Source organism: Mizuhopecten yessoensis, unplaced genomic scaffold (genome assembly GCF_002113885.1).
Source record: "Mizuhopecten yessoensis strain PY_sf001 unplaced genomic scaffold, ASM211388v2 scaffold8995, whole genome shotgun sequence".
NCBI lineage: Eukaryota > Metazoa > Mollusca > Bivalvia > Pectinida > Pectinidae > Mizuhopecten > Mizuhopecten yessoensis.
The window spans coordinates 200,802-225,557 of NW_018407826.1; the positions used below are offsets into that span (position 1 = coordinate 200,802).

The following is a 24,756-nucleotide window of genomic DNA, read 5'->3' on the forward strand; positions in this document are numbered from 1 at the left end:
CTCACCTTGTCTAACATACTCTATACATGTATCTAGCTCACCTGTCTAACATACTCTATATCTAGCTCACCTAACATACTCTATATCTAGCTCACCTGTCTAACATACTCTATATCTAGCTCACCTGTCTAAGATACTCTATATCTAGCTCACATGTCTAACATACTCTATATCTAGCTCACCTGTCTAACATACTCTATATCTAGCTCACCTGTCTAACATACTCTATATCTAGCTCACCTGTCTAACATACTCTATATCTAGCTCACCTGTCTAACATACTCTATATCTAGCTCACCTGTCTAACATACTCTATATCTAGCTCACCTGTCTAACATACTCTATATCTAGCTCACCTGTCTAACATACTCTATATCTAGCTCACCTGTCTAACATACTCTATATCTAGCTCACCTGTCTAACATACTCTATATCTAGCTCACCTGTCTAACATACTCTATATCTAGCTCACCTGTCTAACATACTCTATATCTAGCTCACCTGTCTAACATACTCTATATCTAGCTCACCTGTCTAACATACTCTATATCTAGCTCACCTGTCTAACATACTCTATATCTAGCTCACCTGTCTAACATACTCTATATCTAGCTCACCTGTCTAACATACTCTATATCTAGCTCACCTGTCTAACATACTCTATATCTAGCTCACCTGTCTAACATACTCTATATCTAGCTCACCTGTCTAACATACTCTATATCTAGCTCACCTGTCTAACATACTCTATATCTAGCTCACCTGTCTAACATACTCTATATCTAGCTCACCTGTCTAACATACTCTATATCTAGCTCACCTGTCTAACATACTCTATATCTAGCTCACCTGTCTAACATACTCTATATCTAGCTCACCTGTCTAACATACTCTATATCTAGCTCACCTGTCTAACATACTCTATATCTAGCTCACCTGTCTAACATACTCTATATCTAGCTCACCTGTCTAACATACTCTATATCTAGCTCACCTGTCTAACATACTCTATATCTAGCTCACCTGTCTAACATACTCTATATCTAGCTCACCTGTCTAACATACTCTATATCTAGCTCACCTGTCTAACATACTCTATATCTAGCTCACCTGTCTAACATACTCTATATCTAGCTCACCTGTCTAACATACTCTATATCTAGCTCACCTGTCTAACATACTCTATATCTAGCTCACCTGTCTAACATACTCTATATCTAGCTCACCTGTCTAACATACTCTATATCTAGCTCACCTGTCTAACATACTCTATATCTAGCTCACCTGTCTAACATACTCTATATCTAGCTCACCTGTCTAACATACTCTATATCTAGCTCACCTGTCTAACATACTCTATATCTAGCTCACCTGTCTAACATACTCTATATCTAGCTCACCTGTCTAACATACTCTATATCTAGCTCACCTGTCTAACATACTCTATATCTAGCTCACCTGTCTAACATACTCTATATCTAGCTCACCTGTCTAACATACTCTATATCTAGCTCACCTGTCTAACATACTCTATATCTAGCTCACCTGTCTAACATACTCTATATCTAGCTCACCTGTCTAACATACTCTATATCTAGCTCACCTGTCTAACATACTCTATATCTAGCTCACCTGTCTAACATACTCTATATCTAGCTCACCTGTCTAACATACTCTATATCTAGCTCACCTGTCTAACATACTCTATATCTAGCTCACCTGTCTAACATACTCTATATCTAGCTCACCTGTCTAACATACTCTATATCTAGCTCACCTGTCTAACATACTCTATATCTAGCTCACCTGTCTAACATACTCTATATCTAGCTCACCTGTCTAACATACTCTATATCTAGCTCACCTGTCTAACATACTCTATATCTAGCTCACCTGTCTAACATACTCTATATCTAGCTCACCTGTCTAACATACTCTATATCTAGCTCACCTGTCTAACATACTCTATATCTAGCTCACCTGTCTAACATACTCTATATCTAGCTCACCTGTCTAACATACTCTATATCTAGCTCACCTGTCTAACATACTCTATATCTAGCTCACCTGTCTAACATACTCTATATCTAGCTCACCTGTCTAACATACTCTATATCTAGCTCACCTGTCTAACATACTCTATATCTAGCTCACCTGTCTAACATACTCTATATCTAGCTCACCTGTCTAACATACTCTATATCTAGCTCACCTGTCTAACATACTCTATATCTAGCTCACCTGTCTAACATACTCTATATCTAGCTCACCTGTCTAACATACTCTATATCTAGCTCACCTGTCTAACATACTCTATATCTAGCTCACCTGTCTAACATACTCTATATCTAGCTCACCTGTCTAACATACTCTATATCTAGCTCACCTGTCTAACATACTCTATATCTAGCTCACCTGTCTAACATACTCTATATCTAGCTCACCTTGTCTAACATACTCTATATCTAGCTCACCTGTCTAACATACTCTATACGACTGGTTATCCATACATGTACGTTCTGATCTTTTTCCCGGAAAGATATTTGGGTATGCCAGATATCTCAAAAGTCACTGTCACTTAACATAACAGAATAATTTCCCAGAAACGTTTATTTAATTGAATTATGACATTCTTTCCAGACCAAATCTGTTATTCTGCACGATCCGTGTCACCTTGTCAAGACGTGACATTGTATAACGTATAGGTTTTACACGTGTATAGCTTATTTGCGTAAGTTCCAAGTGCCAGTGAAACCATTTCTACTAGTTTGTTTGAAGTGTGGAGTGAGTGTATTATTCACGCTGTGTGATCGTAATGAAAATTGAGTGTCGGAGATATTGGATAAGCCATGTAGTCAGTACAAGGACTCTCCATATCCCAAATTGTTCCAATATATTACAGCGGTTGTAATGATCGGCACCAGCAGGAAATCACGCCATTCTTTCTTTAAGTGTTAGAGTCGCTTAGGTTCCATTGTCAGCCAGTTATTACATTCGTTTACGTTGCTGAGCAGTACTTGAGGGTAGAGAGAACCACATAACGTCAAAGAAGCGAATCTCCGGTAAGGCAGTGTGATAAACTCAATGACATCGATTCAATGTATTGATATACTGCGTTGTCTTTGTTAGGAGTAAACTCAACTATCGCATAATGTAAGAGAGTAGGCTCTTGACAACCAGATTGTTATAGGAATATTCGTGTGACTTCCTCATTTTACTTGAAGGTTGTATATGAAATAACGTTCAATTGTACCTGTCTCATGGAATATGTGTAAGTTTATCATGTTTTAGGCCTATATCAGTATGATTGTGATGAGTTTGTCAAAGGTCAGGCGTATAAAACTATTGAGGTTTATTTGCTCAAGTCTTCATTCATTAGACAACATGGTATACAACTGCCGGACAAAGAAGAGGACTTATGACAATGTGGCAGGTTTAATATTTTGGAGGAAACCTGTATGTTATAGTGCAACAATCTAAATATCTAACATAAAACATTATTGATTGACACCAATAGCTAAATGAACGATGTCATTTATTGGCCTCGTTAACCTACAAACGCAGCTTTGTGTTCGTGCAAAGGAATAACACACATAGTCCACACAGTACGAACTATGTATTCGACGTGCGTTATCGTTGCATTCCTATGCTGCATTTTATACACTGTAGTGGGTGCTGCTGACCAGTGGTCAGCTATGTTTGTACAAACATTGGCAGTATTATTTCCCGTGTCCTTGGTTTGTACTCGTATGTAAGAGAAGATGATGCGCGTGCCGATGGTTCGTGTATGACACCGGTGTCATGCAATCTCATTATGCATGGCACCTCAGCAGCATGGCCACACAACAAAGGACGGATTTGGGTGGTTATTGTAGTTTCTGTTAGAGTCCACACATCTTTGACCCTCTGGCACAGTAGTGATACTTACAACACACATGGTTTATACAAAAGTACATCCCATAATCTAATACATATGTATAAAAGCCAGCTTAAAACGTACGGAGAATGATTAATTGTTAGTTAAGTAGCATCATAAAAAACTAACATTACGTAATGAGAGGGACGGTGTTGTCTTGCTGATATAATCCGATGTTTGTAGGCGGAAAAGTAACATTATTAGAGAATAACATTGACCAATGATGAACCAACATCATTAGAGAATAACATTGACCAATGATGAACCAACATTATTAGAGAATAACACTGACCAATGATGGATTAACATTATTAGAGAATAACATTGACCAATGATGAACCGACATTATTAGAGAATAACATTGACCAATAATGAACCAACATTATTAGAGAATAACATTGACCAATGATGAACCAATATTATTAGAGAATAGCAATGGCCAATGATGAACCGACATTATTAGAGAATAACATTGACCAATGATGAACCGACATTATTAGAGAATAACATTGACCAATGATGAACCAATATTATTAGAGAATAACATTCACCAATGATGAACCACTCCAAGGACGGTAGCATGGGTCAAGGTTACGCCAACACAAACAGGCTAACATGATAAACAAAGGAGATCACGGACATACCATCACACTTAGACGATACACGATACAAGGTTAGACAAACAAAAAATAGGTGACCGTGGTACATGGACGCTTCATCACCAATATACATGACATAGATCCAGGATTCTCAAACACAAATATTACATAATAAGGATTTGATTTAAACATATTTTAATTGCAAAATATACAAAAGGGATTAGACACAGGTTATACAACTTAAAGTTTGCCTTCTCCCTTAAAGCAATGATGATGAAATATACATATGGCTGCAGAGTAGAAAAAAAATGTTGATGACTGTAAATTTAGATGATCCAAAGGAAACAAGAATGAGATAAAATATACAATATACAAATCTTATAGATTATTTTTGCATTGAATGTACCCTTACATGTTTCAGTAACCTGTATATAATATAAACATACGCTGTAATATTACTATAAATAATCTATAGTTTTTATTTTCATATTGAAACTTCTGTCAATGATGCATATCATATAGTCACTAAAACAATATAAAATTCAATAATTTAAAATTAGCTTTGAAATAAAACTTTATGTTTCAACACCGTAGCAGCTTGTGACGCAACAAACCGCATCACACAATGGTCACATCCTTGAAGCCTTCTTTAAAACGCATCGCACCATAATATCAGCTTTCAACAAGTATAAATATCACACATCCTTGGCTTCCTTATGAGTTCCGAGCTTGCTAATTAAGCTCCCTGCTATTCCGGATGCGATCCACTGCGTCAGCAAGGTACCGCCGTGCTAACTACGCGCATAATAGGGACTGAGAATACATCAACACAGGTAGACGATACATTGGCCAAAGGTCATAACCAATCAAATAAACTACACCATAATTAATGAATAAACCAATGGCCGATAGCATAGACCAAAGATAGCCGAAAACCGGAAAGACAATGTCAGATTTAAAAATAAAAAATGACAACCTATAACAATGAAATATCAAACCAAAACGAGATCCCGTATTAAAAGAAAGATGACATGAATCTGGATTGCATGTCTGATGAAATGTGAACCCGTAAATTCAAAGTAAGTGATCCCTTTTGCGAGGTAATTTCCAAGCTTTTCTGCATTTTTTCAAGAAGCTGATTTTTTGAAAAGACTGGTAAGGAAAACCGGCATAGTGGTCATATTTTCAAGGATTCTTTAAATCACATTCTGATGTTCCCAGAATGATACATTATCAAACAGGTGACGACATCACTGCCAGAAAAATCATAATTCAACATCCAATAGATCTTTGAAGGAAGAAAATGAAATTTTGTGCAGCTTTTGTTTTACAAAGAAGATTGCTTGGTTATTATAAAAAAAATAGTTCGTCTTTCTCTTGCTTCCTGAACAAGTCCAATTTATAACCACCAGCTCATAGTTCAACATGAAGGCGTGTTAAGTCACTTGACTTGTATTTACTTTTCAAAGCAATGATGTTTATAAACAGTCGCTAAGTTGACACTCTGTTGTTTTCTTATCGGGATGAAGACCGAGCTATCTAGGGCGATTATTTTGTACCCTTTGTCAGTCAGGAATAAAACACATATCTTTATAGTAATGACGTATACATAGCGACACTAGCTACCTTTTTTTCTCCACAGTGATGACGTATGAACACCGGTACTACATTGTAGTTACATCCACACAATAATGACGTGTGCACATCGGTACTACTTACCGACCCCGGCCATTAGTGATGAAGTAAACACACTAACACCAGTTACATGTACCTATCCCTATAGTGATGACCTGTGTTCAAAGACACTACTTACCTATTCCAATAATGACGGTTTATACTCACTGAAACTCGTTGGCTATCACCATAGTGATGGCGTATACACAACGGCGGCACTACTTACCTATTCCAATAATGACGGTTTATACTCACTGAAACTTGTGGCTATCACCATAGTGATGGCGTATACACACCTACACTAGTTACCTATGCCCATAATGATGACGTATGCACACATACACTAGTTACATATTTCTAAAGTGATTGAGGATACTCACAGAAACTATGTACCTATCCCCAAAGTGATGACGAATGCACAACGGCACTAGCTACCTATCCCCAAAATGACGACGTATAGACACATACACTAGTTACCTATTCCTATAGTGACGGAGGATACTCACAGAAACTTGTTCGCTACATTTTGTATCACCATAGTGATTACACATAAACACCGGCACGAGTTACATATCCTTATAATGATGACGTATACACACAGACATTAGTTACCTAATCCTAAAGTGATGGAATATACTCACAGAAATTAGCAGCCCTGTCCATACCGACATCTAACGGAGAAAACGATACTGTTGCAATAGACAGATAGACTTACGTGTAATTAATAGACTGCTAGAATAATCAGTTAGATAGCTTTAAACAGATTGAAGTTATAGACAGGTGGATACTATAAATAGGTGGTAACTATATACAGGTGGTAAATTTACACATGTGGTAGTTATAAACAGGCGTTTTCTAAAGCAGGTACGAATCAAGTCAAATAAAATAATAACTTGATGCCATTTACCGATTTCCCCCACAACCTCAGAGACACGTGGCGTGTACGTTTATATTATATATGTATATATTGCTGCAACTCCGGACAACAAATATTGCACGTGGTAGCAATCGGTTCCATCTTTACGTACAGATGTTGATTGCCTTGTTGACCGGAGAATTTTTACAAGCATATCTGGTACAAATCATATATTACGCCCATGACTACATAGATACCCGATTTCAGGACATTTACAAATATGTATTTCAATTTAAAAGCATATACATACGTCAACGTATCACATATAAATATAGTAAACGCAAAAGTATCACATACACATACTGTATTCCTACGCAAACGTTCAGTTTTACAAATGTACATAAATTCTTTTGCGAACTTATTGCATGTACATATGTTCCTACGCTAACGTATCGCATAGATGATTTCTACGCGACCGAATTACATGTATTCCTTCGCAAACGTATTACATATATTCCTACGCGAACGTTTAGCATAAATGTCTTACCACCCGAGCGTTTAGCATAAATGTGGTCCTGCGCGAACGGTTAGCATACATGTATTCCTTCGCAAACGTTTTACATATTTTCATACGCGAACGTATTACAGAAATGTATTCTTACGCGAATGTGAACGTTATTATAAATGCATTCCGATATCCACACTATCTGTGTGATAAGTACGTTATAAGACGGTGCTGTGTCAAGGTTTCTCACACTCCGCGTTGTTTTGATTATTTTCTGACAAAATGTATACATACAAATCATACAATGTTCTTTGACGAGACAACCTTACAAAGACCCCACGCTTACTTTCTTTTCTAAAAGAAATACAACAAATGGAGCCACTGTTTGTACTGTAGATATGGGATACGAAATGAGAGAACAAAAACGTATGAATTTAGTGATTCTGTTTATGTGCAAGAAAATCTCTAAAGTGCTAAACTATGCATTGCCGAGCACGACATTCAGTTAGGAGTACATTGTTCACGCTACTACCACAGAAAACTACTCCAGTCTAACAGAGCCAAGACACAAACAACTCTACTGCAATATTCTTGTTTCGTATTAAGTCCCGCTGAGATAAAAGCACAACTGTTACTGTGCTGATCCAGTATAACCAACCTACATTCACGCCCTCCAACCCTCTCCTTAGCCTCTTGTTCCTTTTGATGTGACTTCATTGATTTTACTTATGTGGTTACTTCAGTGAGTCGAAGATAAAACAAGTCTTACCAAACAAGCTCCCACATATGATTGTGTTGATCTTAATACATACTGTCTGAAGATTTGGGTAATTGTTGTTAAGATATATTTCTATAGGATTGTTATTTTATCCTAACTTGCAATTGCAGTACAACAAAACACATGTCTTGAATGTGTCTACCCTGGACCTTTTATTATGGGTTAATTTTCAGCAAAAGAGTGCTAGAGTGAACCTTCGTCGTCGTGTGTTGGTTCAACCCTAAATTGGTCTAGTATATCTAGTTAATAACATAATACAGATACAAAATGTACAGACACGCCCTTGCGGCAAACTTTCTCGGAGGAACACCCCCTCAATCAAGTCACCTAAACAAGCGCCTTCGACACTTCCAATACACACCCCTCAACTCACATCCCTCGATGTTGACACTCGATTTCCTGTGTATTTTAATACGAGATAATAAAAAGTTGTTGAACTTAAAAATAGGGAGAAAACAGGGAAAAGTTTCGTACGTTAATAGAAACCAACAAAGACAAGTTTATGTTAATCGACGGAAATGTGCAGGGAAACGTTTTGTAAGTTAATAGAAATAAAATCAGGAAACAGTTTGGGAATTTACAACACGAGATAGTTTTTATTGGCAAAAATACACGCCACAGGGGAAATATTTGTGAACACCAAATTAAACAGGAGAAAAGCTTTGAATTAACAGAAAAAATGAGTAAAAGCGTTTGTGAATTAACAAAGTAACTCTGAAAGAGTCTGGTGAACCAGGAAAAAAACGAGTAAAGAGAAGTTCCGCACCAACTTAGATGTCCCAACCAATAATATTCTGACATTAATAAAAGCAAACAAACTTATTGAAGGAAAAAAAGGTGTTAGGATATTTGCCTGTGTATCTTTACTGGACTATTGACCGAAATGTAAGTATGAAGCGTACGTTTTGTATATCGAAGAACGTGTTTTTCCAACATATATAGTTATTGTATTTATCCTTTTTTTTTAATTTTGTGTTAATGTTGCCTTAAACATTTACTTAAGTTATATCATGACCAATTAAACGTATGACGTTGTATATACATTTGTACTAATTCTGATCTACTTCAGACGCGTTCGGCGTTCGACTGAAGTGTACAATAATGTGTCTTGATTAAACGAAAGCCGGAGACGTTTATAATTTGAAATATACCGTGGTTTTTTACAGAAGAATAATGAGGACAGGTGTTGTATAATAGACACATTTCACACACTTAACGCCACCAAACGGCGCAATAAACTCGCATTAATCTTCATCATGTTTAGTTATAAATCCGTTTGAAAACACGACAAAATGGGCCTAAATTATTAAAATCTTTTCAACAAAATGTTAGAATTTCATCGAATTATATCAATATTTCGAGCCTGGTGGCTATTTGGTAATTAATCTTATGTTCCTTTTGACTGAAAAGAGGAAATGAAATATTGCAATAAAGCCTATGTTTTATTACATATACTTTGTATATACACGTTTATACGTTATAGCAGGTACACAGCATTAAGTGGGTTAGTCGTGTCATCACGTCATTAATTCTGAACTTAAAACAAGGTAGACCTTGAGCTTGGCATTAGTTCCTGATCCTGGAATCTGGTATTCAGCAACTCTCAAACTAAATTTCAGATTATAACGAAGACCAGACAACGAGCTTGCATTCAATGTGTCCTTGAAATCAATAAATTCGAACAAACTAATTTTGAAGCACCACTCCTTAATTACGAAATTAAGTTGGCAGGCAAGGAGGACTGACATGACTTCCATTATGGTCCGTTTCCTGTCATAAGTGGACTCTCTGTTCCCTTTCAGCAGAATTCGGTCGTTACAGAAGGAGATCGTTTGCAATGTCTCTAAAGCTTAACATACGTTTACAATGGGATCACATAGGAAAATGACCTTTTATCATGGTGTCAGAAAATGAAAATTGAATCAAGCACTGCTAAATAACTTAAAGCTAAAACATACCGCCAACTTATAACCTATTATAATCAATGGCACCATGCTGTGGTGGTTTTACAGATAGTGATGCAAACAATTAACAACAAAGGCAAAATGAATATTTAAGGAATCGAACTACTGACTAATCAGATCAGATCCCTTTTTATTTTATAAGGAAGGAAGACTATTCAAAGTTGTAAAAGCTCTCAAATGGAACTCTTATTCGCGATTACAACTTGTGCAGTGGTATCCTTTACGCGCTGGCGTTCGTGTGAAAAAGGTTTTAAAATGTAAGTCAATGCGCTAACATACGTTCTTATTTTACAAGATTCAGGACCTGGTGTACAGGTGTAAAATGTTGGAGCATGCACGTCATGCTAATAAGGTGTCAAGGGGATAACTTATGGAACTATGTACGGGTTTAACGCGGAAAGGGATACAAAATATCAGACATGTCTTAAAACCATACTGTGGTGGCATGTTTTAGTTAATTACTTCTCACTAGCACGAAATTCTATTCAAAAATGGAAATTGATCGGAAAGTTCTTCAGAAATCTGTATGTTGGAATTGTCGATATTTTATGTGGGTCCCATCTATGCATGTGAGATTCCACAAATCACAGCAGTCCGTGAGTGTCAACCATACAGGATGCAAGATCTGCCTTTAACAAAATCTAAAATAACGACCCCTGCAATTCCTTCTCTTCAAAAGAAAACCTACGATCGTTAATATTACATTTTGTTATCTACAAAAAAGTCTACTTGTATTGAAATATTTTGAATACAATTATATTTAGCCACATCACTGTACAGAGTGATATTTTTGGTCCTTGCTATGTGACAGTACGTCTGTGACGCCTTACCGTGGTTCACACACTAATAAATGCTCGCCAGTCTTTGACGTCATTCGGTACACTTTATACAAATAATCGTTATTTTTCTCTATATATATACAAATCAACTAGATATACAAATATATTTGAATAATCTGATCAAAATTATAATTCAAGGAAGAACATATATCCACAATCAAACATAAAATATTGATTTAACTAAGTGTATTGGTTCCGGTTCTTCACACTGGACTGACGCGCACAGCATTTGTGTGGAAACCTTGTACAACACTACACTAAATGTATATGATAAGAATTTCGTTTAGAACAAATCATCAAGCCACAAAAAAGTTTTGAGAATCCACATCAATGTAAAAAAAAAAAAAAGCAACACTTTTACGGAACCGTAGAAATGTTTTTATCAAACCGGATGGTTCAAACTACAAAACAGACATATTGTGAATTCCTGATTTTTTATAACGTTATAAGTCCATTGTATACAGTTTTTTGTCATAAAGACACACTTTAGCAATTAATCTTGATACATATGCAAGACATCACACTTGTGTTTTTCTAGCGAATCAGAAAGCACGAGTTTCTTGCGCGGACGAATATATTCACGGGTGCTTTCTGATTCGATAGAAAAACACAAGTGTGTGGTCTTGCTTTTATCACATACCTTCCGTAATTGGTAGAGATTGATACAAAGATTTTATAAACTTTGATATTTTTTGCAAATATCGGGAACTTTTCAGTTCACCATGACAAGGGGATTCCCATAAAAAGTAATTTCGGCTAGTAGGTAAATACAACATGCCGTATTCCACATGTGCAATACAGAACGTTGTATTTCATGGTCTGAAAATTGCTTGTATTACTATAACAAGATTCAGCAGGTACGTGATAAAGTCTCCTTCTGGTTCAGTTAAATAGACTTGCTTTGTCCCATTGAATGATATCGTAAGGGGAGACTACACTATAATGTGGGGGAGCCTGCAGAATCGGGTGCTGTTTTTTTCCTTTTTCCTGTTTACTGTTGAGGGGTATTGAAGAAAGCAAATTCGTCGGCTTCCACTATCGCAACACTTTGAATTTGTCATTTTTCACTTTCATACTCTTTCCTCGGCTATGTCTTCCTAGGCAGACGTCTTCATCAGTTCTTCGCTGTTGCGAGGACGTAAAACCCAAGACAAAAATAACCCAACTATCTGGATACTAAAAACGGTCGACCGAACATTTACTACTGATGACGTCAACACATCAATGTATAATGTACGATTCACGAATATAAAAACAGGACATACGTTTTTGATCGTTACATATGGCGCTAGCGCCGTGGACTTTATTCCAATAGTTTTAGGACAAAGAGGCGATTTCAGAATGACACAAAAGAATAGCATCAAAGTAAAGTTTTAATATACAGTGTTCGCAGTACTAAAATCTACAAAACGAAGGGATGAATTACTGTGGGTGAATACTTACAATAATAAAACGCATAAACCGAAGCCACAAGCTACATTAACTGAGGCCAGTGTACAATACTTTAAAACTACAGAACCAACAAATAAGTAACCTTGGGTTTACCGTTACAATCTTAAGGTTTTAACAATAAAAGAATGAAAGAACAAGCGATAATGCTTACAGTTTGTTTGAAAGATAAATAGCACAGCTCAAACAAAAAACAATCACAACATCCATAGCTACTGTACTATATTGGTTGAGAGGAAATCTGTCTGATATCTTAGCAAACTATCTTAATTGCTCTTGAAAGAAATTTCTTGTGTGTATTTTCATTATAAATGAAAGATGTTTATCTCGATTACAAGGTGTTCTGAAATGTTACGACAGCTCTAACAGAGTGATAACACCGTAGTGTTTTGAGGCTTTACACTCTATCTGACACAAGTGGCCGTGACGTAAAATGTGGCGCCATCATGACGTCGGCCACTTCCGTGGTTACGGTGAGGAGGTGTAATGCTGTATAAACGATGTGACCACGTCTGTAACAGACTGTTGGTGTTTCCTAGCCAAACGTCTATAGTTACTCTTTCCTCACAGCTAAAAGGTGTGAAATGTTTTGAAGATAAATACAAAATCCGCAGAGTAATCTTCCAGGACGAGGATGGGAAATAGACATCAAGTATAAAAGTTTCAGTAAACAGATGTGGTATCGAGATATTTATAACAGAATATGGCTCTCTGAAAGCGTGGGGCATATCTTACAATGCAAGATAGATTCGCTGTACTCTGCTAATTCTTTCGATAATCGTTGCAAGATTATACAGGAATACAGACCTAAATGGTTACGTGGGAATGATAAAAACAGACAAAAGAAACCGGTACGGTGACATTACCTCCCCCTAGTAGACAATATTTGTGAATTTCGAAACTAACTGGGAAATTAAAACAAAAACAAATACATTAAACACACCTGGCGAGCGTTTAGATCCGGACCATTGTCCACTGGTTTTATTTGATTTATGAGGTATGCCATCCCATTATTTAAATGCTAAACATTTAGTAGAGAATCGCAACTACAATTTTAAAGGACTTTGGTACATTATGTATGTCGTGACCTAGGAGCAGAACATAGTGTCTTCCTCACAAGGGGCCTGTCCTTATGCGATACAATCGGTACGTCCATTTTTAAATGTAACATTTTCAGGCGTAAATCCTGGCACGCATGCAAATGTTTATGCAGGCCTTGCAAGGCTTTGTCAAGGCTCGACTGAAAGCAGCATCATATGACTGGGTCCGACCTTATTTCATAAACGAACAATTCTGGTCCAACCGATTCAGCCGTTTAATGAGTGACTCTCGACATTAGAGACGGCCGATGTCAGAACTCGTAACACAAGCATTGCTCAATTTAAAACATAAGTAACAGTCACAAGTAACAGTAATAGGATTGGACCTAAGTTATGATAATTATAACAATATAATTAACGCTTTTTCAAATATATATATACACATTTCTACATTTTGGAAAAAAAAGATGTTCTTTCATCTTTAATATGTTAATAAATCTATGGTTACATTGTTCTTCGAAAGTTAAAGGAGGAGATCTAAAACATTTCAAATTTTAGTTAATTAATTCAAATTTGTTGTGCACATTTATAATTTTAATCATTTTCGTGGCTCCTCTGTTTTCTGTTAACTGTTAGAGAGTTATATTCTAACCATACCAACAATTTACCTGATGTACCTGATGAAAGTGTCTAAATAACAATCCTTTATTCCAACCACGCCCAAACCATTTAGAATGTCACAAAATATTACACAAGCGTGTTTTCTAACTTCAAGGGATGAACAGTTACCAACGCATTGGTTATTTTTATAAACTGTCCACATGGAAATTATATAGACATCAAATGATAAAAAACTATTACTTAAGAAGTATGAGATGGTACCCATCTTGCATGTTTTCACGGAGAAACATATTCTCCATAATGGAGAAAATTCATGTATTGATCAAGGTTTCAAATATTTTTGTATAAATGTAGATCTATGGCTTAGCCATAAGAGAGAGACAGAGAGAGATCGGAAAATTGAGAATGATGTCTGTCACACAGGCTCATGTACGTGTAGCTGATATTTCAGAAAACAATGAAAATTAATGAAAATGTCTGCTACGCCTTGGTAAGCAATTTAATACTAACTGTTGATGTCAAGCACCAAGTCCACACAGACATTTAGTATTTATACCGGGGAGAAACAAATAACAAAATACCCTGTCATCCGGTACGCTCAAGTCTGCAGTGAACTCTCTGCTCACGGATACCATCCATCACTTATCACCACATATTGTGGTACCTTCTTCACCGAAACATTGGCTTTCTTTGAGCTTTGTTCACAAAGCGGCTGCACGGTTTTGAAAGGTTGTCAGTGTTCGACAATTAAATTTTGTCAGTTTTGAAGTGTAACCAATTTAGTCAGCCTCGAGGCTAACGCCGTCCCTTGACAACGACCCATGCTCCATCGGTATACTATTACTACTGATGTTTTTCTACCAGTAACCAATTAAACATGTTCTTACTTAAAATTGGAATAAAATATTGGTGATCAACATACTAGAACGTAAAATTAGAGATATGTTCGTATTGCAAAGACGATTTCGTCTTGAGACAAGCCTTATTCTTCGTATTGACAGGCCTCTGCCCACGTATCTACGTATTGACAGACCCCTATTTACGTGTTAACAGCTTCAAACTACATGGAAACAGACAGTATTATACACACAGTATTGACGTACCTGAATCTAAGAAGGCTTATTGACGATTTTAAAACTACCTTTTGATTGACTTCAATCTGCGTTTTGACAGACAGCAATATACTAAGAGGTCTCGATATACGAAAGGCAATGTATTGAAGAAAGTTACGTCGATTTTCAAACGGATTGTGTGAAATAGTGGGATATATTTTATATTTACTTTCTTAATCAGGTCGTAGGCTATTGCAACCCTTATAACAAATTAGACCAGTACTGATTTTACTCCGCATTGCTATCGTTGTGGACGTTGGGTATGTTACTTCAGCGTTCATATAATTACACCATTTTTGATTCACCTAGCGTTACAATTATTGTCGATGTTTCGGCGTTGTTATCAATGCCGACGTTGCTGTTTTCCTCCACCCTATCATTGTGCTGTTTCGGTACTTTATCATCGGTGTGGGTCTCTGTAATAGTGTTGCTGTTGTCGTCGTCCATTGTCCCTTCACTCTAGCGTCATTGGAACTTGCCTTTGAATGCGAAATCTTGCCAACGAATAGCATTATCAGTAGAAAATGCACGATTGCGGTTTACGGACGTGTAGCGCGTTATACGATATCATAATCGCTCGTGTTCCATGGTATTCAGTAACGTGCTACAATAGTGCGCTTATGAAATAGAACTAATTGATGATTATCATCGCGTATTTGGAGTATAGAATCAATTATTGAAACTCATTCCAGGGATGTAATAGGCCTAACTACCGATCACTGTATATAAATGCCCTGTTTTATTGTGTTAGTGGGTGAAATAATGAGAGTAGTGGCATTATGTCTGACAATTACTGGCAATCTCGCTTTGTTCTATAGTGGCCTCGATTCGTACTCGTGTAGATACCTTGTCAGGACAAACCACTTTTCCGTTGGATTCGTAACACTGTCACTCCGGATATGACGTCAATACATTAAGGTAAAATATCCCTATGATTGGCTACTTCCGGTGTAAGGTATTTTACATATTCCTATATCTAAACGAATCTTTATCTTCATACCACTAGGTTCGATATAGCGCTCTGGTATGATATAAGTAATTTCAAAAGTATTTTAAGTTCCAACATTGCACGCAAATTCAAATTCTAATACATCTTCATCATTTTATTTGTAAAAAAATAAATAAACATGAGTAATTTTTCAATAATTAGAAACAATTACTAATACCCTTTCATAATATGTATTAATCAGTCTTGTTTGCCATCATGATTAGTGCAAAGTATAAAGAACGGAACCAGAAAACCTTAGCAAACTCGCTGGGTCGTTCAAATGATCGCATACCTTCCATGTCCGATCGTGGGATCGAACCCTGGTCGATTCAGTAAAAGGCAAGAACACTAACCACTGCGCCACGCGTCCACTTATTTGTTTCTTATTGAACTAACTCACTAAGACAAGTTCCTGAATTATTTTTGCTATTTTAAAGCATCGGTACATGTAACGTGTTTTTGTGTTTGTTGTTTTGTTCGCGTTGCTAGGTCCTTGTTGCTAGGTCCTTACAACAGCTAAGGTCATGTGAAGACGAGTGCCTAGGGACACACCAGCAAAACGAGAAGGCAGAAGGGAAAAACCATTCAGGTCCTTTTCTGTATTCTAGTATTTAATTTTGACAGTTTGTTTACATATGACTGATGAACTTCGTGGAATGTTTAACGTCTTAATAATAGCGGAATATTGCCGAAAATCGATAATTAGTTGGTTATATTTTATAGCAAGTACAGTAAATCCTATAACTCGTTTTATTTCTAAAAACAACACTCTCTGTGTACTGTCCTCAGCCTACAGTACAGCTTGTAACCTAAATCGTTTTCCCCTGTGTACAGTCCTCAGCCTACAGTACAACTTGTAACCTAACTCGTTTTCCCCTGGGTACAGTCCTCAGCCTACAGGACAACTTGTAACCTAAATCGTTTTCCCCTGGGCACAGTTCTCAGCCTACAGTACAGCTTGTAACTTAAATCATTTTCCCCTTGGTACAGTCCTCAGCCTACAGTACAGCTTGTAACCTAAATCGTTTTCCCCTGGGTACAGTCCTCAGCCTACAGGACAACTTGTAACCTAAATCGTTTTCCCCTGGGTATAGTCCTCAGCCTACAGTACAGCTTGTAACCTAAATCGTTCTCCCCTGGGTACAGTCCTCAGCCTACAGTACAACCTGTAACCTAAATCGTTTTCCCCTGTGTACAGTCCTGAGTCTACAGTACAACTTGTAACCTAAATCGTTTTCCCCTGTGTACAGTCCTCGGCCTACAGTACAACTTGTAACCTAAATCATTTTCCCCTGGATACAGTCCTCAGTCGATACAGTACAACTTGTAACCTAAATCGTTTGGTGCATTTGATGAGCAGTGGGATCCCCCTTTTGGGACGAAACATCGGTTGTAAACAAATTGGTGGAGATGACTTTTCTCACGTTAGAGTAGGCTTGCGGCTTTTTGTGGCCGTGTATTGTTGAACTGTATGGCAGTAATTGAACCAGTTTACCAATCTGGTCAGAAATGCTTGTCATGTTGTCAGAATACCGGTAAATAGCGGAAAATCAATTGTCAACCGATAAAAATAGCACTAGGATTTACGCTAGTTCAGTATAAGAGTTCTTGTGGCCCGTCACACCCACGTAAACCTTCGCTAGCTCGTCTTTCCACAGTCCTGGGATATCTCGCCCGTCCATTGCCGTACGCGGAGCCCTTTTCATTATTGATGGTTGTAAACATTTTCAAATTAAGATTAATACATTTTTTTCACACGATCTAGTCGCTTTCTTTCACTGTCTGTGTTACTGTTTAATTGTTATTCTTATCTTTTATAAATATATTATTCTGTTTACGTTTCCTCACTGGTGTTTTTCAAGCTTAACAACGTTGTAACGTTGTGGCGTATACTCGTTCGATATCTACTCTTAGTTTGACATTAGATGTTTTTTTTTCAATTCGCTGCTTTGGCATTTCCTACGGATTTTATTGTCGATTCTGTAAAGTATATAAAACCTGATTGAATCCTTTGATGTGTGCATTGCGGTGTCATAAATAAATGTTACCATCACAACAGATGAATGCAATTTTATACATAAGTCTGTTACATGCCAATGCTTTATTGACAACACCGAACATAGCAATCAACATGTTAATATCAGTTCGGGTTCGTATAAAGTCGGGTTAAAAGGACAATCGTCCAGACACGTGTCAGTCTAGTGATGTCAGGACATTAGTTCTGGGTGTAAAAGCAGATTTGTGTTTGTCTAGTAATGTGATGACATCAGTACAGGGTTTAACAGCAGATTTGTGTCAGTCTGGAGATGTCAAGAAACTCATTCTCGGTCTGATATTTGACTCGTGTCAGCCTGGTGATGCCAGAAAACTCATTCTAGGTCTAATATTTGTCTTGCGTCAGTCTGGTGATGTCAGGACACTCGTTCTGGGTCTGATGTCAGGACTCTCGTTCTGGGTCTGATATTTGACTCGTGTCATTCTGGAGATGTCAGGAAACTCGTTCTGGGTCTGATATTTGACACGTGCCAGTCTGGTGACGTCAGGGCATTAGTTTTGGGTCTGATATTTGACTTGTGCCAGTCTTGTGATATCAGGACACTCGCTCTGGGTATGATATGTGACTCGTGTCAGTCTGGTGATGTCAGAACACTCGTTCTGGGTCTGATGTCAGGACACTCGCTCTGGGTCTGATATTTGTCTTGTGTCAGTCTAATGATGTCAGGACACTCGCTCTGGGTCTGATATTTGTCTAGTGTCGGTCTGGTGATGTCAGGACACTCGCTTCTACTGGGTCTGATATTTGTCTTGTGTCAGTCTAACGATGTCAGGACACTCGTTCTGGGTCTGATGTCAGGACACTCGCTCTGGGTCTGATATTTGTCTTGTGTCAGTCTGGTGATGTCAGGACACTCGTTCTGGGTCAGGTGTCAGGACACTCGTTCTGGGTCATATATTTGTCTTGTGTCAGTCTTGTGATATCTTTTTTCCTCCATCAGATCGGTCATTGGATGCGCTACTACAACAACCGACAGTTAAAACCGTGATTTTTCAAATGTTTCTACAGTAAATTATATATTAATTGATAATTGTCATAGCAGGTGTGTCGTTCTTCGTTATCTTCTTATTGTAGAACAAGAAAATTGGTAATTTTGTTTACAAAGACTGTTACGGAACCCAACCACAGACTGAGATTCTGAATCTGATTATGTGATGTCTATGCATGGTTCGATGATAAGTAAGGTCTTTAGTCCGGACACAATATACCTGTATCTGTCCCCATGGACGCTCAACATTACGGCCACGTACAGATGACCATAAGGTGCCTCTTACTAACGAAAGCATTAGACACTAATGATTGTAGATTGCTACTACAAAACGGAAATAGGAATTTCCCGGGTACTTAGACTTATTATCAGTTAGCTGTAGGTCTGACAACACCCAGAGGTGAGACATCAAACCTATAAACTGACCATAGCAATCCTACCATAATCACATTATATAACGTGATTCACTTACGTCGCTCACAACGCTAGAACTGTTAAACTTGTAAATAGTATATGTATGTTCAATCACAGTTGACGTACGACCTCTCTCGATCGATGAACCTTGGACTCAAGGTCGGATCTTTTTTGTTTTACCAAGCCACGTATCCATGTTATTAAATTATCCATATCAGAATTATTGGTAACATATTAATCAACTCTATACTATGAAGTCATAGTTGATGGGTATGATCTGTACTTTCCCCTGTTATCGGGACTGAAATATGACGTCTGCTAAACCGTCGTCAAGACAACGATTCCGACATTCGAACTGTTTCAATGGCGTCTGTTTTGTAAGGCAGACATTGATGGAATTAAAATTGCATTATATATTTCTCTAAACCTTATTAAAAAAAATCATGAATCCAGAAAACGCTCAATTGAGATAGTATTTGTTCTCATACCGTCTACTCCGCCGACTGTACTAGACCTGATACCGTCTACTCCGCCGACTGTACTAGACCTGATACCGCCTACTCCGCCGACTGTACTAGACCTGATACCGTCTCCTCCGCCGACTGTACTAGACCTGATACCGTCTTCTCCGCCGACTGTTCTAGCCCTGATACCGTCTACCCCGCCGACTGTACTAGACCTGATACCGTCTACTCCGCCGACTGTACTAGACCTGATACTGTCTACTCCGCCGACTGTTACAGACCTGATACCGTCTACTCTGTCGACTGTACTAGACCGGATACCGTCTACTCCGCCGACTGTTCTGGACCTGATACCGTCGAATCTGCCGACTGTTACAGACCTGATACCGTCTAATCATCCGACTGTTCTAGACCTGATACCGTCTACTCAGCCGACTGTACTAGACCTGATACTGTCTACTCCGCCGACTGTTACAGACCTGATACCGTCTTCTCTGTCGACTGTACTAGACCGGATACCGTCTACTCCCCCGACTGTTCTGGACCTGATACCGTCGAATCTGCCGACTGTTACAGCCCTGATACCGTCTACTCTGTCGACTGTACTAGACCGGATACCGTCTCCTCCGCCGACTGTTCTAGACCTTATACCGTCTAATCAGCCGACTGTTCTCTACCTGATACCGTCTAATCTGCCGACTTTTCTAGACCTGATACCGTCTACTCCGCCGACTGTTCTAGACCTGATACCGTCTACTCCGCCGACTGGACTAGACCTGATACCGTCTTCTCCGCCGACTGTTCTAGACCTGATACCGTCTACTCCGCCGACTGTTCTAGACCTGATACCGTCTACTCCGCCGACAGTTCTATTATTATTATTTCATTATTTCCTCCAAATTGAAGAGTTACAAAAATATACAGTGTAATCAAAATACAAATAAAGTAGTATTGCCGACTGTGTAAGTGTAGACCTGATACCCTCTACTTAGCCGACATTTCGATGTGTTGTCTTCTCCCCAGAACGAGGTTGTCTAGACGGTTAAGCAAGTGAGATGAACCAAATGCAGTAACTATGCAACGTTTTGGCGTATATTATCACTCCCTTGTTGGCGGCCAAATACTTCAGAAAGAACGTGACAATATCATAAACAAAACATGTCATTTCTTATATCCTATAGACTTGAAAACAATAGCTTTGCTTCGAACATCGAAACTTTGTAACGACGGTAGGTTCCACAATATGGAATTCTCGAGGAACAGTTGGATGTCGGTGTGAGAGACGTTCTAGACAAGCTAGACTATATTCTGCCCAATAATGTTCTGTTTTATTACATATAAAAAGATAGCGCTACTCTGTAGAGACTCTACCAGATATTGATTGTTTTCAAACGTCATGGCAGACACATCACTCAAATAAATAAAATGTCGGAAATAGTGCCATTTCTACCATGGTTTTGTCAACCAGACGACGTAGAGAAGTATCAATTTCAATTAAATCCTAAATTGGATCATTTTGTCAGAAAACACTATAAAATGAATTGTACCTTAATCCTATATATTACTATTTATTGTACAGTGTTCGTTTTTCTACTTAAGGATATATATAAGGTAAACTACTGTGAAATACGCCTCCTTTTAAGAAGAGTTCAACTTTAAACATTAAAAAAAAATCATAATTTTCAAATGTGTTTAATTTCGTTTTAAACTGAGCAAATTGTAACATAATAACGTTCCATATTCAAGCTAGAACAAACAATTATGTGTGTTCCTGTACAATGCAGTCACCATCTTATACTTGGAAACACCTAATGTAATAGGTGTACGGTTTAGCTGTTTCCTTTGTACCGCATCACCACTGTAAAACCCATACAATATATAAATGTACTTAAGTATAACATGTCAGTGGCTTTCCCGTTTCTGCCTTCTCACGTGCACGCGTTCTACGTAAAATAGGATTTATTACCCATCTGTCTGTCTTCTCCAACTCACCAATATCCGGTTGATCATCAGAGAGAAATTACACGATGGATATTTATATTGTATCTATGGTGTACTTGGTCAGGTTCACCGTATTTCACGGCTTCGGTATGATTGGATGTCAGCGATCATTACTTCGTGATCAAGGTTGTGCCAACGTTTTCTACAATCGTGACAACATACACTATGTCCCTGGCCATGGGTTGATACTACTACTGACTCACCGTTGTCTACACGTATAAACGAACTCTTGTGATAACGACAGTTATCCCCAATAACCATGAGTACTTCCTCTTATAAATGTAGGAATTCGATCCTGAATTACCTCCCATTAACATCCCGATTAACTCCCTGGATGTTATCGCATCCAAAAATAAACACGTCAATAGGAAACCAACAGCAAACAAACTATGTCTGAATGTCAATTCGTGATTTCGAGATTTATAAAACCGAAAACAAAAAATGACTATACATCTGTAGGAATTTTATTTGTTTAATCTACACTGTGTTTGTAGCCATTTAGATTGTTGTTGGTCAACTGTCATTATATTTCACAGTATGTGATCACTGACAACATCATTCATCTTTAGACAATGAGTCGTTCAACCTCGAGGACCCGGCGTGTGGTGCTGCGTCAGACTTCACTCAATCATGAGAATATCAATTAGTACAGGGCTATGGGCCCCATGTAGCTACGGTGTGAGCCTTGGAGTCAGAATGTGCTCTACTTCCTATCGATAATATTGTTAATAACAATTCATAATTGGGAATGTCTTTGAGCAAGTTCGATAATCAGTGTAACAATATTGATTATGAATTTACAGCGTCTAGGCGTTGGGGATAACGACGAGTTAATGATGTTGACAACCGGAAGTCTTCATATTGTGTTATCTAACAGCGTGGTCAAGTATTTAACACATCCGACATTTAAATAGGACAGAACCAGTTCAAGTTTCGGTTAACGTTCTGACGCTTGGCACCATTAGGTGTACATAACCTTTTGGTATGTCCTTCTTTGTACCAGGTGGCTGATGTACCAACACGGACGTTAAGTATCCGGTGTGTGTGGTGCCAACATGGACGTCAGTATCCGGTGTATGGTATTAACATGGAAGTCAGTATCCGGTGTGTGGTTTTAACATGGACGTCAGTATCCGGTGTGTGTGGTGCCAACATGGACGTCAGTATCCGGTCCGCGTGGTACTAACATGGACGTCAGTATCTGGTCCGTGTGGTACTAACATGGACATCAGTATCCGGTGTATGTGGTGCCAACATGGACGTCAGTATCCGGTCCGTGTAGTACTAACATGGACGTCAGTATCCGGTGTGTGTGGTGCCAACATGGACGTCAGTGTCCGGTCCGCGTGGTACTAACATGGACGTCAGTAACCGGTGTGTGTGGTGCCAACATGGACGTCAGTATCCGGTCCGTGTGGTACTAACATGGACGTCAGTATCCGATCGTATGGTACCAACATGGACGTCAGTTTCCAAAGGTTGATATATCAACATGGACGCCGGTATCCGGTCGTGTGGTACTAAAATAGACGTCAGCATCCGGTAGTGTGGTACCAACATGGACGTCAGTATCCGGTTTTGTGGTACCAACATGGACGCTAGTATCCGGTCGTGTGGTACTAAAATAGACGTCAATATCCGTTTCGTGCGGTACTAAACTAGACTCCAGCATCCAGTCGTGTGGTTCCAACATAGACGTTAGTATCTTGTCGTGTGCACGTGGTACTGACTTAGCTCTCAGTACTCTATGGTTTATATACCAACATGAATGTCAGTGGGATCGTGGTAATTTCATAAACAGAAATTTGTAGGGAAGAGCATACTAGTTACATTATAATGCTGATCCCGTGGTCAAATCTACAGCAGTACTCACCACTGTCACGATCTTTTCCGCGTAAGAAATAGTGCTAACATTGTTACGTATATAATTTGATTTCCCACCACCTGCACGATTTCTCACCCTGGTAAGCGTATTGTTAATTTTTGGACCATTGAGAAATAATCAACGTGTGTGCGTGTATTATGGTGGAATATATATGAGAATAAGAAAATCTTGGAAAATAAAGTTAACGGAGGCCACTTGCGGCATGGCAAGGTGTTGATTATTTTTCCAACAATTTCGAGTTATATATTCCTCCATTATACACAAAAATATGTTGATTATATCTATTCTACAAAGCTAATTATAATAAAAGACTGTGTCGTGCACGTGTCTACCTCCGTCTCCATAAGCCTGTGATAAGCATGATGACCCAGATAATCTAATTATTAAAACTATACTGCGCGCGCTTAGCTTATTTCACAACAAGCTGCGCGTTTCTATCATATACCTTGTATGCAATTGTGTTGTTTTGCATTTCACCTTAATTTATTTTGAAAGGATTTTTCATTTTCAGTCGTCGCCATTTGGTCGACAGACGATAAACAATAAAAAACTGACGTTATGCTTTATGCCAGATGTTTATTTCAATCAATCAAATCCACCAATATAT

The 24,756-nt window shown here is 38.2% G+C and overlaps 1 protein-coding gene across 1 annotated transcript; it reads left to right on the plus strand.

The window, feature by feature from the left end:
- The first annotated feature begins 19,619 nt into the window (after window positions 1-19,619).
- Window positions 19,620-23,450, plus strand: LOC110457016 (mucin-2-like). Its single transcript, XM_021508101.1, has 3 exons — window positions 19,620-19,660; window positions 20,253-21,129; window positions 23,268-23,450. The coding sequence occupies exons 1-3, from the start codon at window positions 19,620-19,622 to the stop codon at window positions 23,448-23,450; spliced, it is 1,101 nt and encodes a 366-aa protein (XP_021363776.1).
- Window positions 23,451-24,756: the final 1,306 nt, after the last annotated feature.